This window comes from Propithecus coquereli, unplaced genomic scaffold, assembly GCF_000956105.1.
Source record: "Propithecus coquereli isolate 6110/MARCELLA unplaced genomic scaffold, Pcoq_1.0 Scaffold943, whole genome shotgun sequence".
NCBI classification, from domain to species: Eukaryota; Metazoa; Chordata; class Mammalia; order Primates; family Indriidae; genus Propithecus; species Propithecus coquereli.
Window position 1 is genome coordinate 61,086 of NW_012155763.1, and position 14,135 is coordinate 75,220.

Genomic DNA, 14,135 nt, shown 5'->3' on the forward strand with positions numbered 1-14,135 from the left:
TGTGTGATCAACATGTACACGCTGCTCTCCCTTTAATCACCCTAACAACCGCAGAAGGGCCTTTTACCACTGCCGTTTTACCAATGGGGAAAGTGGGGCCCAGCGAGAAAGAGTCACTTGCCCAAAGTAGCACAGCTTGTAGGCAGCAGAGCCAGGAGTTGAAAAGCTGCCTTCGAGCTAACGCCACAGCTGGCACTAACTATGGCAGTGACACTGCCTCCTTGTGGAAGCCAAAAGCAATACCACACTCTTCACTGCACTTGGGGGGAAATCTGGAGGACAAATGTTCCAGATAAGACTACAAAAAAAAAAAAAAAAAAATCACTGGTCCGTGTAAAGCCTACTCAGGGCAATGAAGAAAATACGAATAGGGAACGAAGACAGAGAGATGTCTCAGTCCTACGGACCAACCAAATTGCAGATAAAACCTCCCTCTCAACTCACCTATTTCCTCAGTCTCACAAGATCTCGCTTAAAAAGTCATACATATATTAAATAGTTTAAAGGAGTCACAGCTTCTTCGTAGCTCTCCGGTTGCAGCTTCTACATCCTGCTGTGGATCTCCTGGGACAGGATGGTCAGTAACTGCTCCAACACTCAGCAAGCAACTCCAAGATCTAATCTGTATGGCGCATCTCAGGCCAAAGCAGCCCATAGCGAAGCTCCAGGAGCCCCCTGAGGGATCAGCAGCCTTTTGGAAGCAGAACCCTCAGAAGTATAGGTGGGAGGCCTCCAGGCTGGGCCCTACGTCGGGCAAGGACAGCAGAAGTTCCTGACTCTAGGTGCAGAAACTCCCGCGGTTTCACTATCACAGGAGCCCTTTCCATTCGTGGAAGCCCAGGCCAGACGCCACTGCCAGGCTCCCGGGCCACCTTGGCCCCAAAACCAGCTGAGCCCGCCGGTGAAGGCGCCTGGGGTCCCGAGAGAAGAATGTCGGCTTCGGAAGGAGTCGGGGTGCCAGGGAGCCAATTTCCAGCCGATAAGCCCAACTCCACACCGGGCAGAGCTGTCTCCAGTAGTTTGGCACAAGTGGGCCCGGGACGCTGCAGCGCCTGTCGCCCGGATCATTTCCACCAGGACCTCCGGAGGCACAAGAGCAGGCAGCTTTCTCCTGTCTTGGACCCACGCAGGACCACATCCCAGTCACAACGCAGGAAGTCCTAGCACTAAAGTTTGTTGTCCACAAACCTACAATGCCAGTTTAGGACCAACGGGAGGACTACGTTTCCCAAAAGACACAATTGCATCTGGCGGCCATTGGATCGGGTCTCGCCACAACTCGCCACTGACCAATCAGAAGAGAACATTTGCTTTTGGGGCGGGACCATCGAGGGACCAATTGGAGGGCAAGAGGCGGGGCTAGTGGGCAAACCCTAAGACCGGAGAGACCTCTGGTGGCTGTTGAAGGCAGTAAGGAATGGGCGGGGTCGCTAGATTCAAGCTCAGGTCTTCAAGAGAGGAAACTAAGAAGCAAACCCAAAGCCATTGTGACCCGCGGGCAGACGACCAGAGTCAAAGTCCCCAGGAAAGTTCATTAAAATGCGAATCCCCAAGCTCATGCGAGACTCAATGCATTACGGTGTTGGGTAGAGCCCAGAAATCTGAATTTTTAACAAGCTCTCCTACGAAATTCTCCCCACACAGGTTTGAGAATCACTGACCAGGTCATAACAAATTTAAAGGAGGTCCCCACCTGCTCCAATTACTCAAAGGCTGATGGGGAGAAGCCCTCACTTGGACCATGACCCGGGTTCGCCCCACCCAACACCCTGGGACCAAGAAGCGCTTAGACCGGAAATGGGAACATCTCCAAAGCGGCTTGAGGCTGGTTGGAAGCCAGAAAGAGTCCTAGCCCCTCCCACGTCAGCATCCTTGTGGGCGCACAGCGCGGCGGGCGGCGTGCGGCCTGCTGGGAGTTGTAGTCGGCTGCGCAGCCCCGCGCCTGCGCCGTGGGTAGTTGCCGGTGAGCTTGGGAGAGCCGTGGGCGCTGAGGCGGTGAGTCCCGGAGCGGCCAGAGGGCGTGGCTGTCCCTGGGGCGCGGGCGCGGTCGCGGGTAGCGGGGCTCCTTTTGCCAGCCTGGCCACGCGAGCTGGCTGGTTCCAGCTGTGTCCCGGGCGGTGGACACCGGGAGGAGCGATGGGCGGCGGGCCCCTATCCGGCTAGGGTCCTCGCCGCCGCTCCTTGCGACTCGACCGGGCCTTCCTGGGAGTTCTCTAGGGCTGAGAGCGCCCCTCTGGGCGGAGGGACGTCGTTGCCCAGGAGCGCTAGGGGTCCACTCCCGGGACACCAGCATCCGATTTTAAACCAGCTTTTAGACTTTTCAGGGACGTGTCACTCTTGCTCTTCCCCAAGTGCCCTCTTTTCATACATCGCTTTACTCATAGGCCCTGTGGGGGCGGATTCACTACAGGGAGGTTTGGGAAGAAAGCACTAGTCCCACAGTGAAGTGAACTTTTCACTGGGAAGGGCCGATTAGAGGAAACCCAGAGGGTCAATTCCCTGGTAGACGTGGTGGAAGGTTTTGGGTCAGTCAGGGGAGGATTGGCCAGCTGTGAGGCTGGAGCGGATTAATGGGTGGGTCCACAGCCAAAAACAGCACAGTTCCTGGATGTCCTCCAGCAATGGTTAGGTGCCTAGACTCTGGGAAATAGAAGCTTCCTAGGAATGAGTCTTGACAAGCAATAAACTTTAATTGAGTGCTTCTTCTGTGCCAGGCACGCTACTATTCGCTTTCTATGCAATTGGATCCACACAGAACATTTAAGGAAATAGATGCTATGATTATCCTCACATAACAGATAGGAGCACTGTGTGTCAGGGTCACAGAGCTAATAGGTTATCACACCTCCATCAGTCTGCCTCTAAAGTCAGGCTACCATCATGGTAAAGGGTGAAATGGGGGCAGAGTGTTGATTTTGGTTGACTGGGTCGGAAGAGAGTTATGAGTATTTTTTTCCTTGAATCACCTCCAGAGAAGAGCATAGCTACCGGAGCTGTCTCAGAAAATCCAGAGAGAGAGAACCTACGGCACAGGGGCAGGTACAGGTCTTGAAACCCATGGAGACGTGTATGTGGCCACTTCTCAGTGATTACACTAAAAACAATTTGATGTTTTTAGACATTCAAATCGCAGGAGAATGGCAGTTTTAACCTCATCACCATTTTCCTCTGACATATACCATGTAACTTTGGAAAAGTTCTTCAGTCCCCGTAAGCCTCAAAACCTCAGTTCCTGCATTTGTATCCAGGGGATAATACAGGTACCAAGCTCCTAACCTTGGGTGAGGGTTAAATGAACTAATATATGTAGGATGCTTAGAAGAGTACCTGGCCCATAGTGTGAACTCGAGAAATATCCTTATTTAGGAATGCAGAGCAAATTCCTAATGGTCCCCCTATTGCAGTGTATTTTTCTCATAGGAGAGCCACTAGGAATGCTATGGCAGGTTGAGGGTCTTAGTGATGTTGGCTGAATTACACATGCCTTGAATGGAGACGAATGAAAGATTGATGAGTTGCTGCTCTTGCAAAGCATGACACTAAGTTCACTTTGATTGAAGGCTATTTAGGGATACTTAAAGCTTTAAGAGTTATTCAAAAATATTGTTAATACTCCTGTTCTGTTTCTTTTGAGACCTATATGTATTCAGAAACACAGGACAGTTGGTGTTAAACTGGGAGTGGGGTAAATGCCAACAGATTTATAGGGGTTCATTTAAAGTAAGTGTTCTTAGCCTGGGACCATGGAATTCTAGAGCAGAGCTGCCCAATACAACTTTCTGCAGTGATGTCTATTGAGCATTAGAAATTTCACAACTATGACTGAGAAACTAAATTTTTATTTTTGGCTAAACTTAAAGTGTCACGTGGCTACCATATTGGACAGCACAGTTCTAGAGGGTCCATGGATGAGGTTTGAGATTTTGTAAGCTTTTGAAACTGGATGCAGAATTGGATGTGTATGTGTATTTTTCTAGGAAGTGAGTCTGTAGCTTTCATCAGATTCTCAAATCTACCCAAAAGATTACTAACTGCTGCTTTAGGGCTTTGGTGAAACTTAAGGTAGTTAAGGGTGGTAAATATGACCTCTTGTAACCACTGTTGTTTCTTCTTTCTCATGTTTTTCTATCTTCAGCTGTAGGTACCTCCCCTGACCCCTGACGATTTCAGAGAGAAACAAATTAGAATCTGAGACATCAGGCTCTAGATAAACTGTAAACTGCTGGAAGAGGGCGATGGCTGTGGCCCTGGGTTGTGCAATCCAGGCCTCCTTGAATCAGGGCTCCGTGTTTCAAGAGTATGATACTGACTGTGAAGTCTTCCGTCAGCGCTTCAGGCAGTTCCAGTACAGAGAAGCAGCCGGACCACATGAGGCTTTCAACAAACTCTGGGAACTTTGCTGTCAATGGCTGAAGCCAAAGCTGCGCTCTAAGGAACAAATCCTGGAGCTGCTGGTATTGGAGCAATTCCTAACCATCCTGCCCACGGAGATAGAGACCTGGGTGAGGGAACACTGCCCAGAGAATAGAGAAAGAGCTGTGTCACTGATAGAAGACTTACAGAGAGAACTTGAAATACCAGAGCAACAGGTAAGATAAGAGTTCAGGATCTTTGTAATTAGCCCAAAGGAAATAGCCGAGGCAGCTAGGACTAGACCAGACATTTCGTCTCTGTGTGGTTCCCCAGCCCTAGGATTTCCCCACAGCCCCTTTCATTTTTCTCCTCTGCTGGAAACAGCTCATGGGTCAGTTGCTTCTATGCCTGTCAGATGCAATTCCCCCTTCTATAACAAATGGTGTGTGATGTCCCCGGTACTATTCTTAAATGAAATTCAAAGATAACATAACCTACCTGCATACATCAAACGAAAGCATCACTATAGTGCTCTATGGCCCACAGGCCTAATCTGGCCGTGGCCTGATTTTATATACCCTGTGAGCTTATAGTGGTTTTTACCTTGTTAAAGGGTTATTTTTTTAAAAAAGAGGAAGAAGGAGAACTAAAAATGAATGTGGCCCACAAAGCCAAGAATATTTATTATTGGCTCTTTACAGAAAAAGTTTGCCAACTCTGGGTCAAGTAGAGTCTAGGAGAGATATAAAGGAAAAGGAACATAGTTTGTTATAAACTAATATGCATTTCTGCATATACATGTTTGGACTTGACTAAATATCATGAAGTTGTCAGATACCTGCATCTTTGCTCAGAGTCGCTACAATGCGACAGCCGGAAATTCAGACTGATCAAGTACTGATCACAGACAATTCAAGTACTGTGAGCAGTGTTGCTGATCGTCATGTGATTTTCCAAAGTGATATATGAATCTTGGTAAATCTGAACAGTAAGCATTATAGTCGTCCTTTGATTTTCCCAGTAGTGCATTCCTAGAAAATTCAAGTCATGCTAAAATATGCAAAAACATTTTATATTTATCTCTTGTACCCCCATAATATTCTGACATAAAAAAAAAGGAAAAAAATCCCAGATTTAAAAAAAAAATCATTTTGTATTTATCTGACGAAAAGGGTGGGATTCTTGACAGGTTCGTTTTACCTACATAAATACTTGAAGGGGACATTCCACAGTAGGGATCTGGAACAATTCTGCATTATGAAGTGTGCCCCACTAAATTCTGATAGCTACCACCTGCCAGCATATCCAAAACTCCAGGTAGGGATGGTGGCACTGCCCACTGTTCAGAACCACCACGTGAAACCTCTGCTTGGGGAGTGCCATGGCTGAGCAGAAGGCAGTGTGTCTAGGGCAAAGGAGCAAGAGCTTCCAGATGGGCATCAGGACAGTCCGATCTTGTGTGTGGAGGTGCTCTGCAGGAGCTGTTAGCTTCAGGACAGGTAGCTTCCAAAGTTTCCTGCCTCCCTAGAGACCATGGGTTGGTGATTTCTCTTCCTTTCTCTGTCTTCTTGCTTTTCTTTACTATATAAGATCTTATCTTCATGTGGTCTAGATGTGTCCTGCCTAGTAGCTACTAGCCATGTGTGGCTCTTGAGCACTTGAAATGTGGCCAGTGCAAATTGAGATTTGATGTAAGTGTAAAACACACACCACATGCAAAAGACTTGATGTGAAAAAAAGCAGGTGAACTATCTTACTAATAATTGTTTATATTGATTACACATTGAAATCCTGATAGCTTGCATTGGATTAAGTAATACATACTATTAATATTGACCTTTTTAAATTTTATTCATATGGGCACTAGAAAATTTAAAATTACATGCATGGCTGCCTTTACAATTCTACTGGATAGTGCTGGTCTAGACTTTAGAGTGATGAGTTCTGGCATTTTCCCCAGGTCAATATGCATGACATGCTCTTGGAAGAACTGGCACCAGTGGGAACAGCACACATACCACCAAACATGCACCTAGAGTCACCTGCACTCCAGGTAATGGGACCAGCCCAAGAGACCCCAGTGGCAGAGACGTGGATCCCACAGGCAGGGCCGCAGGAGCTGAACTATGGTGCTGCTGCAGAATGCCAGCCCTTTCTGGACCCTGGTAAGGCAAGGGTTTTCTTTCTTTTGTTTCTGTTTTGAGAGCTCAAGGGTTTGGTTTGGGTTAGAAGCATCAATTATGCAATGGAAATGGACTACTCAGATAAAGAGGAAGGGGAGGAAATCTCTCTGGGAATGGCAGGAAACAAAGCACTTTGGATAGAATAGGATTAGGAACCCCTTAAACTGATGATCCTTCTAAGGAAGCTTTTGACTGAGAATGTTACATAGGAAAACCGTAGGCATTTGTATACTCTGGATTAGGGCTGATTTTTCCTGGTAAAATTTAATCAATGGGATCTGTGATGTTATGGGTCCAGAGGTCACTTTCGTGTCCTCTTCAGTTGCTTTTATGACATAAGAGCCTCATTCAAACTTGATATTTTAGTAATATACTCTCTTCAGCTCCTTTAAGAGAGTTTATTTTTTTCCACGGTATAAAGGAAATATCTACTTCATTAAATCAAAACCTAGTACAGTGTTTCTCAAAGTGTAGTAAGCAGACCATCTGCAGCAGAAATGCCTGGGCTGCATATTTAACAAGCTTTCCAGGTGAGTGCTAGACACACTGAAGTTTGAGTATCACTGGCCCAGATACCACAGGAGTTAGTTCTAGAAGGAGAAAGTCCAAGTGGAGAAAGGCAGCAGGACCACGTAGCCCCAGGGCTCCTCTGTTTTATTCCCCCTTAGGGTTTTCATGCATTGTTACCAATGCTCCCTGCCCCAACCCCCATCATTAAATCATTGGCCTAGAAGTGTCCAGAAACCTCTCCCCTGACTCCCTCAGGCACAGTTTCAACATGTTGGCACTTTGAAGAGACTATTAATTACTGAAACCATAAAAGAGACATAAGAAATGAAAATAAGTTGAGAACTGTCCAAGTTATAAAATATAAATGTTTGATCCATCAATAGCTAATATAGTGCAAGGGCTTAGCAACTATGTTTCTTTCCACATCTTAGAATTTATTCATTCAGCCGATACATACGAGTACCTGTGAAGAGCCAGGCACTGTGCCAGACCCTGGGGATTCAGTAGCACACGAGACAGAAAGGCAGCGCTGGCCATCCTGGAGCTTACAGTCCGGTGGATGATTCAGATTATGTCATTGTGTCCTGTATCTCTGTGGTCCCCAACCCCTGGGCGGTGGACCGATATCGGTCCATGGCCTGTTAGAAGCCTGGCCATGCAGCAGGAGGTGAGCGGTGGGCTAGCAAGCAAAGCTTCATCTGTATTTACAGTCACTCCTCATCGCTTGCCATCCCTCTCCCCCCAACCCCCACCGTCCTTGGAAAAATTATCTTCCATGAAACTAGTCCCTGGTGCCAAAAAGATTGGGGAATGCTGCTGTGTGTGATGAAAATGGGATTGTAAAGGGTGTGTTGGAGGGAGTAGGATGCTAGGGGAGCATAGAGGAGGGCCACCTAACCAGCCTTTGGCTGAGAGGGAAGACATCAGGAGGAAGGGGCATCTGAATTAAAACCTACAGGGTGGATTGGAGTGGACCTGTGGAGGGGTGCAGGTGGGGAGAGCAGAGGGCTGGGGGCAGAAGGGACAGCATTTGCAAAGGCCAGGAGGGAGAGAGAAGACCTCCTACCACAGTGCAAGGGGTGGAGAGGAACAGAGGGGTGGGAGTGGCAATAAAAGAGGCTGAAGAGAGAAGGAGGGTCCTGGGTCATGAGGAACTTTCAGCCTCATGGAGAAGTCACACTTGATTATCAGGGCAGTGGGGAACCATTCAAGGTTCCAGAGTATCAGAATGACACACACAGATTTACATTTTAGGAGATCACTGTGGCTACTCTTGGAGTGGGTGTGACTGGAAGCAGGGACACCATTTGGTAGGTTGTTGCCATCATCCAGGTGAGAGGGGTGGATGTTCTAAAGCAGGAGCATATTGGTGATGATGGAGTGAAAAGAACTGATTCAAAAGATACTTAGCAGGTGTGAAATGTAGGGCTCGGTGATTGGGTGTCAGTGTGATGGAGAAGAAAGGGTTAAGGATGGAATCCAGGTTTCTGGCCATTGAACTGGGTAGATGGTAATGTTATTCACTGACATGGAGAACATAAGACAAGGATCAGATTTGGTGGGTCAAGGTGAATTTAGATTTGAACATGTGGAATTTGAGGTTTTTATAGGTCTCCAGCATATTTTTAAATAAAGGTGACAAAGAGGAAAAACCCACGAGTACATGTTTACATATTGTGGTCAACACAGAACTATGTGATATTGTCAGTTAGGTCCCAATATCTTTATATTACCTACATTTCATGCTCTGTTGAGAAATTCTAAAAAAATCTGTATTTATGTATATGTGCCTGGAACAAGTGGTAAAACTTAGCTAGTAATATTTTAATTTTAATATTTCTGCTTATGCATCCTGATTCCCCATGTTAATTTGCTCCTTTTATCAACATTGCAGGTACAAAGATCACATAGTAGCAATATTAATCTTGGTGTTAATATTTTACTCTCTAAATCACATGGAAATTAAATGTATTTAACAAAGGATAGATAGAATTAATTAATTAATCAAGTAAAAATTACAAATTTAGAGGAGAGGAAATTATCCTGTTCTCATCTCTGCTTTAAGTGATATAATATGCTTTGCAAAATGATACAAGCTTATTGCTCCATTATTTAAAGGTTACTTAAATGTTACTGTTTTTTTAAAAAGGAAAATATCATTGATGTATTATTATGTGAAGTATATTCTATTGTAGACTGAGTAGAGAGCACAAAATGTCAGCTGAGTGGAGAAGAAATTTAAAAGTAATGGAAGAAGTCAATTGATTTTATATTAAAGTTTGGAATATATTTCCTGTCAGCAAAAAATTAGATTGTTGGGTATCTATGAATTGTGTATATATATTTTTTTATTTAACAATATTCATTTAATATAACTGAAAACACACACATTTGTTGCAAAATAAAAAAGAACTTAAGTGAAAAATGCAAAGTGATCTAAGGAAGACATAAGCTTAAAAATATCCCTTAGTTGAATTCATGCCAGACACTCTAGATGCTAGAGATAGGCAATAATATTAGAATGTCTGGAGTCAAAAAGAAAGAGGCAAGGAGGCACTGGTGCTAAAAATATAAAATATATTGTGCTTATCTTTGAAAATGTGGAGTTCAAAATTAGTATACCAAAATTAGAACATATTTTCAATTGTTAAAGCTTTGGATTTTTCATTTCAGTTGATGAGGTTTCACTTGGAATGTATGTGAAATGTCAAAGATCACATCTTTTTGGTGATGAGGCTATGAGAAAGATGAAAATTTAAAGTAAAATATAGGGCAAATGAATGCTACTTAGAAAGCATCAGAAGATTCCTGTAACTTAAATTTCTTCAGATTATCCTATTACACCAAATAATTTACCATAAACTAATATCTAACCCCCAACTATAATAGTGATATTTCTTGGCATAGTAGATCCTGTATGGCACAGTCTTTGCTAATGGGGCTTAATAAAGCCATTCCTGAGTATAGGATGGGGGGGAACATTCATCAGTGAAATACCTTCTTTGTTAACCTCCAGTTGATTTTCCCCTCTTTGTGTTGGATAGCTATTGCTGCATAATAAATTGTCCCCAAAACTTATCTGCTTAAAGGAATAAGTATTTATCATTTCACAGTTTCTGAGAGTCAGTAATTTGGGAGGGGTTTACTAGGTGTTTATGGCTCAGAGTCTCTCTCATAATTGCTATCAAGAGGTCAGCCGGGGCTGGCAGGAAGCCTCAGTTCCTTGGCAATGGAACTTCTCCATAGGCTGCCTGAGTGTCCTCACGACACCAGGCTTCCACCAGAGCAAAGGATCCACGAGAAAGCAAGGAGCATGACACAATGTCTTCGATAACCTAGTCACACACCACCACTTCTACCATTCATTACAAGAGAGTCATTAAGTCCATCGCACACTTAAGGGAAGGAAGATAAAGTTCCACCTCTCAAAGGGAAGAATATCAAAGAATTTGGGAGCATATTTTAAAACAAATATGTACCCTATGCTTCTCTGGACCTACTGGCCTTTTACTTTTTACTTCAGTTTTTTAGATGAAAAACTAATCTCTTTTTGTTCATTTTCTTCAGCGAATTTTTCTTAAGTAAATTCTTCACTTAATTTGGTCAAATAGAATATACCCATGATGGATCTCTTGGCTATAGCCAGGAGATGAGTTTAACATCCTGGGCAACACGAATTGTCACTGGAAAAACCAATGTTCTAGACTATAGTCTCAAAAACAGAAGACATAATTAAATTTAAGGTAACAGGCTTTATTTTCCATCTTTGTAGGGCCCTTCTTTTTGTTCTCTTTCATTTTTAGTTGACATGTAATAATTGTACATACGTATGGGATCCAGAGTGATATTTCAATATGTATATACACCGTGTAATGATCAAATCAAGGTAATTAGCATATCTATCACCTCAAAAATTTATCATTTCTTTGCATTTCTCACTCACGTGGGAGCTAAAACAAATTGGAGCTCATAGAAGTAGAGTTTAGGTCCTGTCTTTTTTAACCAATTGACCAACAGTTGATGTTTCTTCTTGTTACTGCACAACCACTCATCTGGTGGTAATAGTAGCCTTGCAGATAGCTTACATTGAGGATGAAGAGCCGCCTAACAGAAGTAGACATTAGGGCCTGCTTTCTTACTGCCATTCAACATTGACCCAGAAGCCACAGAGGCAAGCTAAAAAACATGCTGTGAGCACACGTATATGCAGGTGTTGATAGGATAAATTTCTAGAAGTAGGATCAGTTAGTTAATGGGCATTTAAAATGTTAATAGATATTATCAAATTGTCCTTCAAAATTATTGTACCAGTTTATCCTCCGACCACAACACATGAGTGCCAACTTCTGCTCACCTTCACTTATCTTTGCTATGCAAGAGCCGTAGTTGTTCTCACCATGTTGGCAGGTGGAAATAGGACTAACATCTGTGGAAACCTTTTAAATAAGTGTCCATTTCATTCAGCATTAGTAGTGATATTTTATTCAATATATAAGAGTAGAGGATGGGAACCGAGGTCTGAAAGGAAGGAGATGGATCAAAGGTGAATGGGAAGTGTCTTTAGCTGACATAGGTTTTGAGAATACAGTTGCAAAATACAAATTGGTGTCCAGAAGTATCCAAATGTTACTCAGGACAACAGGATTGGGGTGGGGTGTGGTACACATATAAGAAGTGCATTAAGTTGACATTCATGAAGAAGCTCAATTTCAAGCACATGTTCTCTGCATCCAGGGTGTGGGGACTGTCATAAGGAAGGCAACTATATTTACTATTCATTAAGTGGAAGTGGATCAGCATAAAGGCCTTCATCCTCATCATCTTCATATTGAATAGGGTTAGGAGGAGTAGGAAGTGGAGGAGAGGTTGGTCTTGCTGTCTCAGGGGTGGTGGAGGGTGAGGGAAGACAATCCATGTATAAGTGGATCCACACAGTTCAAACCTATGTTGTTCAAGGGTCAACTGTGTATTCTAGATAAAAGTCACCTATTGGATATATAATTTGCAAATATTTTTTCCCATTCTTTAAGCTGTCTTTTCATTTTCACAGTGTTCTTTGCAGCACAAAAGACTTTTTTTAATTTCAAAGAAGTCAAATTTAACTGTTTTGTCTTTTGTTATTTATGCTTTTGATGTCATATGTAAGAAACTGATTGCCTAATCCAAGGTCACAAAAATTTACTCCTATGTTTTCATCTAAGAGTTTTATAGTTTTAATTCTTACATTTAAGACTTTGATCCATTTTAAATTAATTTTAATAGAGTGTGAGGTAGGGGTCCAAATAATATTCTTTTTTCTCATGCGGACATCCAGGTGTTCAGCATGATTTGTTGAAAAGGCTATTCTTTTCACATTTAATGTCCTTGAGACCCTTGTCAAAAACCGGTTGACCACAGGTATATGCATTTATTGCTGGACTCTCATTTCTATTCCATTGATCTATATGTGTGTTCTTATGGAAGTACCACACTATCCTGATTATCATTGCTTTGTAGTGAGTTTTGAAATCTGAAAGTGTGAGAGCCCCAACTTTGTTCTTATTTTTCAAGATTGCTATACATAAGATTCATGGTTGACAGTTTTCATTTCTCTTTGAGCACTTTGAATATGTTATTCCACTGCCTTCTAGCCTCTACTCCATTGTTTCTGATGACAACTCAGTTTTAATCTTATAAGAACACACTTATAAGTGATGAGTCATTTTTCTCTTGCTGTCTTTCAAGGCTTTATACTTTTATGTAGCTTTTAGAGTCTTTACTATGATATGTCTATCAATTTCTTGTGCTTATTTTACTTGGAATTCATTGAGCTTCCTAAGTGTGTAGCTTAATGTTTTTAAAAATATATTTGGAGAGTTTTGACCATTATTTCTTTAAATATTTTTCTTTTGCCCTGAAAAACAACTGTCATTCCAGGGTAACGTTGTTAAGCAATGTTAATCTGATATTCGTCCTCCTGGGGTGCACTGCTTAACAATGCTTAACTTTGCCGGGTGGAATAGATTTTACTAAAATTATCCAACCATTTACTAAACAACAACAAAAAAACCAAGCAAATAACAATAAAAAGCCCTTGGGGGGATGACACAGAGTTGCTACAATTTATTATCTAAAATGTTGAGTTTCTAACAAAAATTTGTGAGACATACATGTGAACAGGAAAGTGTGATCCATAAATTGGGGAAAAAAAAACAGGCAACAGAATCTGCTTATGAGAGTGACTAGATATCAGATTGAACAAAGACTTCAAAGTAGCCACTATGAATATGTTCCAAGAACTAGAGAAAGCCATTGTTAAAGAAGTCAAGGAAGTTATGACAATATCACATTAAGTAGAGAGTATCAATAAAGAGATGGAAATTACAAAAAAAAATCAAATGGAAATTGTGGAGTTGAAAGCATAATAATGGAAATGGAAAAGTCACTGGAGTGGTTCAACAGTAGATTCAAGCTGTCAGAAGAAAGAATTAGTGAACTTGAAGCCAGATCAATAGAGATTATGCTATCAGAAGAACAGAGGGGAAAAAAAGAATGAAGAAAAATTGAATGGAGCCTCAGAGAAAAGTGAGGCACCAATAAGTACACCAACATGCATATAATGAGATTCCTAAAAGATGTCTGAATGGGAGCTGAGGGGAGAGAGTATCCTGGGCTCTTGGCCCTATCAGTGTGCAGAAGAGGTAGGAGAGGGGATAAAGGAAACAGTTTGGATTCAACTGCTTCAGACTCTCGCTGTTCTTACTGAATTTTAGTAGATTTTCTTATGTAGATGTTTCTTTGTTTGCCATATGCCCTTAGGACTGTTTCAAGAGACTTTGCTTGGTTTTTCATTTTTTACAAATTCTTACCAGCTTCACTGAGAAGTGGGTCTGCAGAGATCTTCATGGTATCATGCTGGAAGTATTCCTCCCTACATCTAGATTTTAAATCACTGTTTTACACCTAAGCCTCTGCTACTCTCTGCTCTTCCAAGTTTCAGTTTGCTCCCTCTTTAATTTCACAGCAGCTTCCCTTTGATCCATGACCTCCAGTTTTATTTGACATGTTCTGTATTGCCCTTTTATTTCACTCTTAGCTTTGAAATCCAAA

At 42.6% G+C, this 14,135-nt stretch overlaps 1 protein-coding gene across 1 annotated transcript in view; it reads left to right on the plus strand.

Moving 5' to 3' along the window:
* Positions 1–1,955: 1,955 nt before the first annotated feature.
* ZNF449 (zinc finger protein 449) overlaps positions 1,956–14,135 on the plus strand; it is a 14,437-nt gene continuing 2,257 nt past the window's right edge. Inside the window, exons 1-3 of the mRNA XM_012664951.1 lie at positions 1,956–1,995; positions 4,136–4,589; positions 6,314–6,518. Of these exons, the coding sequence (XP_012520405.1) occupies positions 4,236–4,589; positions 6,314–6,518 (559 nt within the window). The 5' untranslated portion in view covers positions 1,956–1,995; positions 4,136–4,235. The remainder of the gene's footprint in view (positions 1,996–4,135; positions 4,590–6,313; positions 6,519–14,135) is intronic.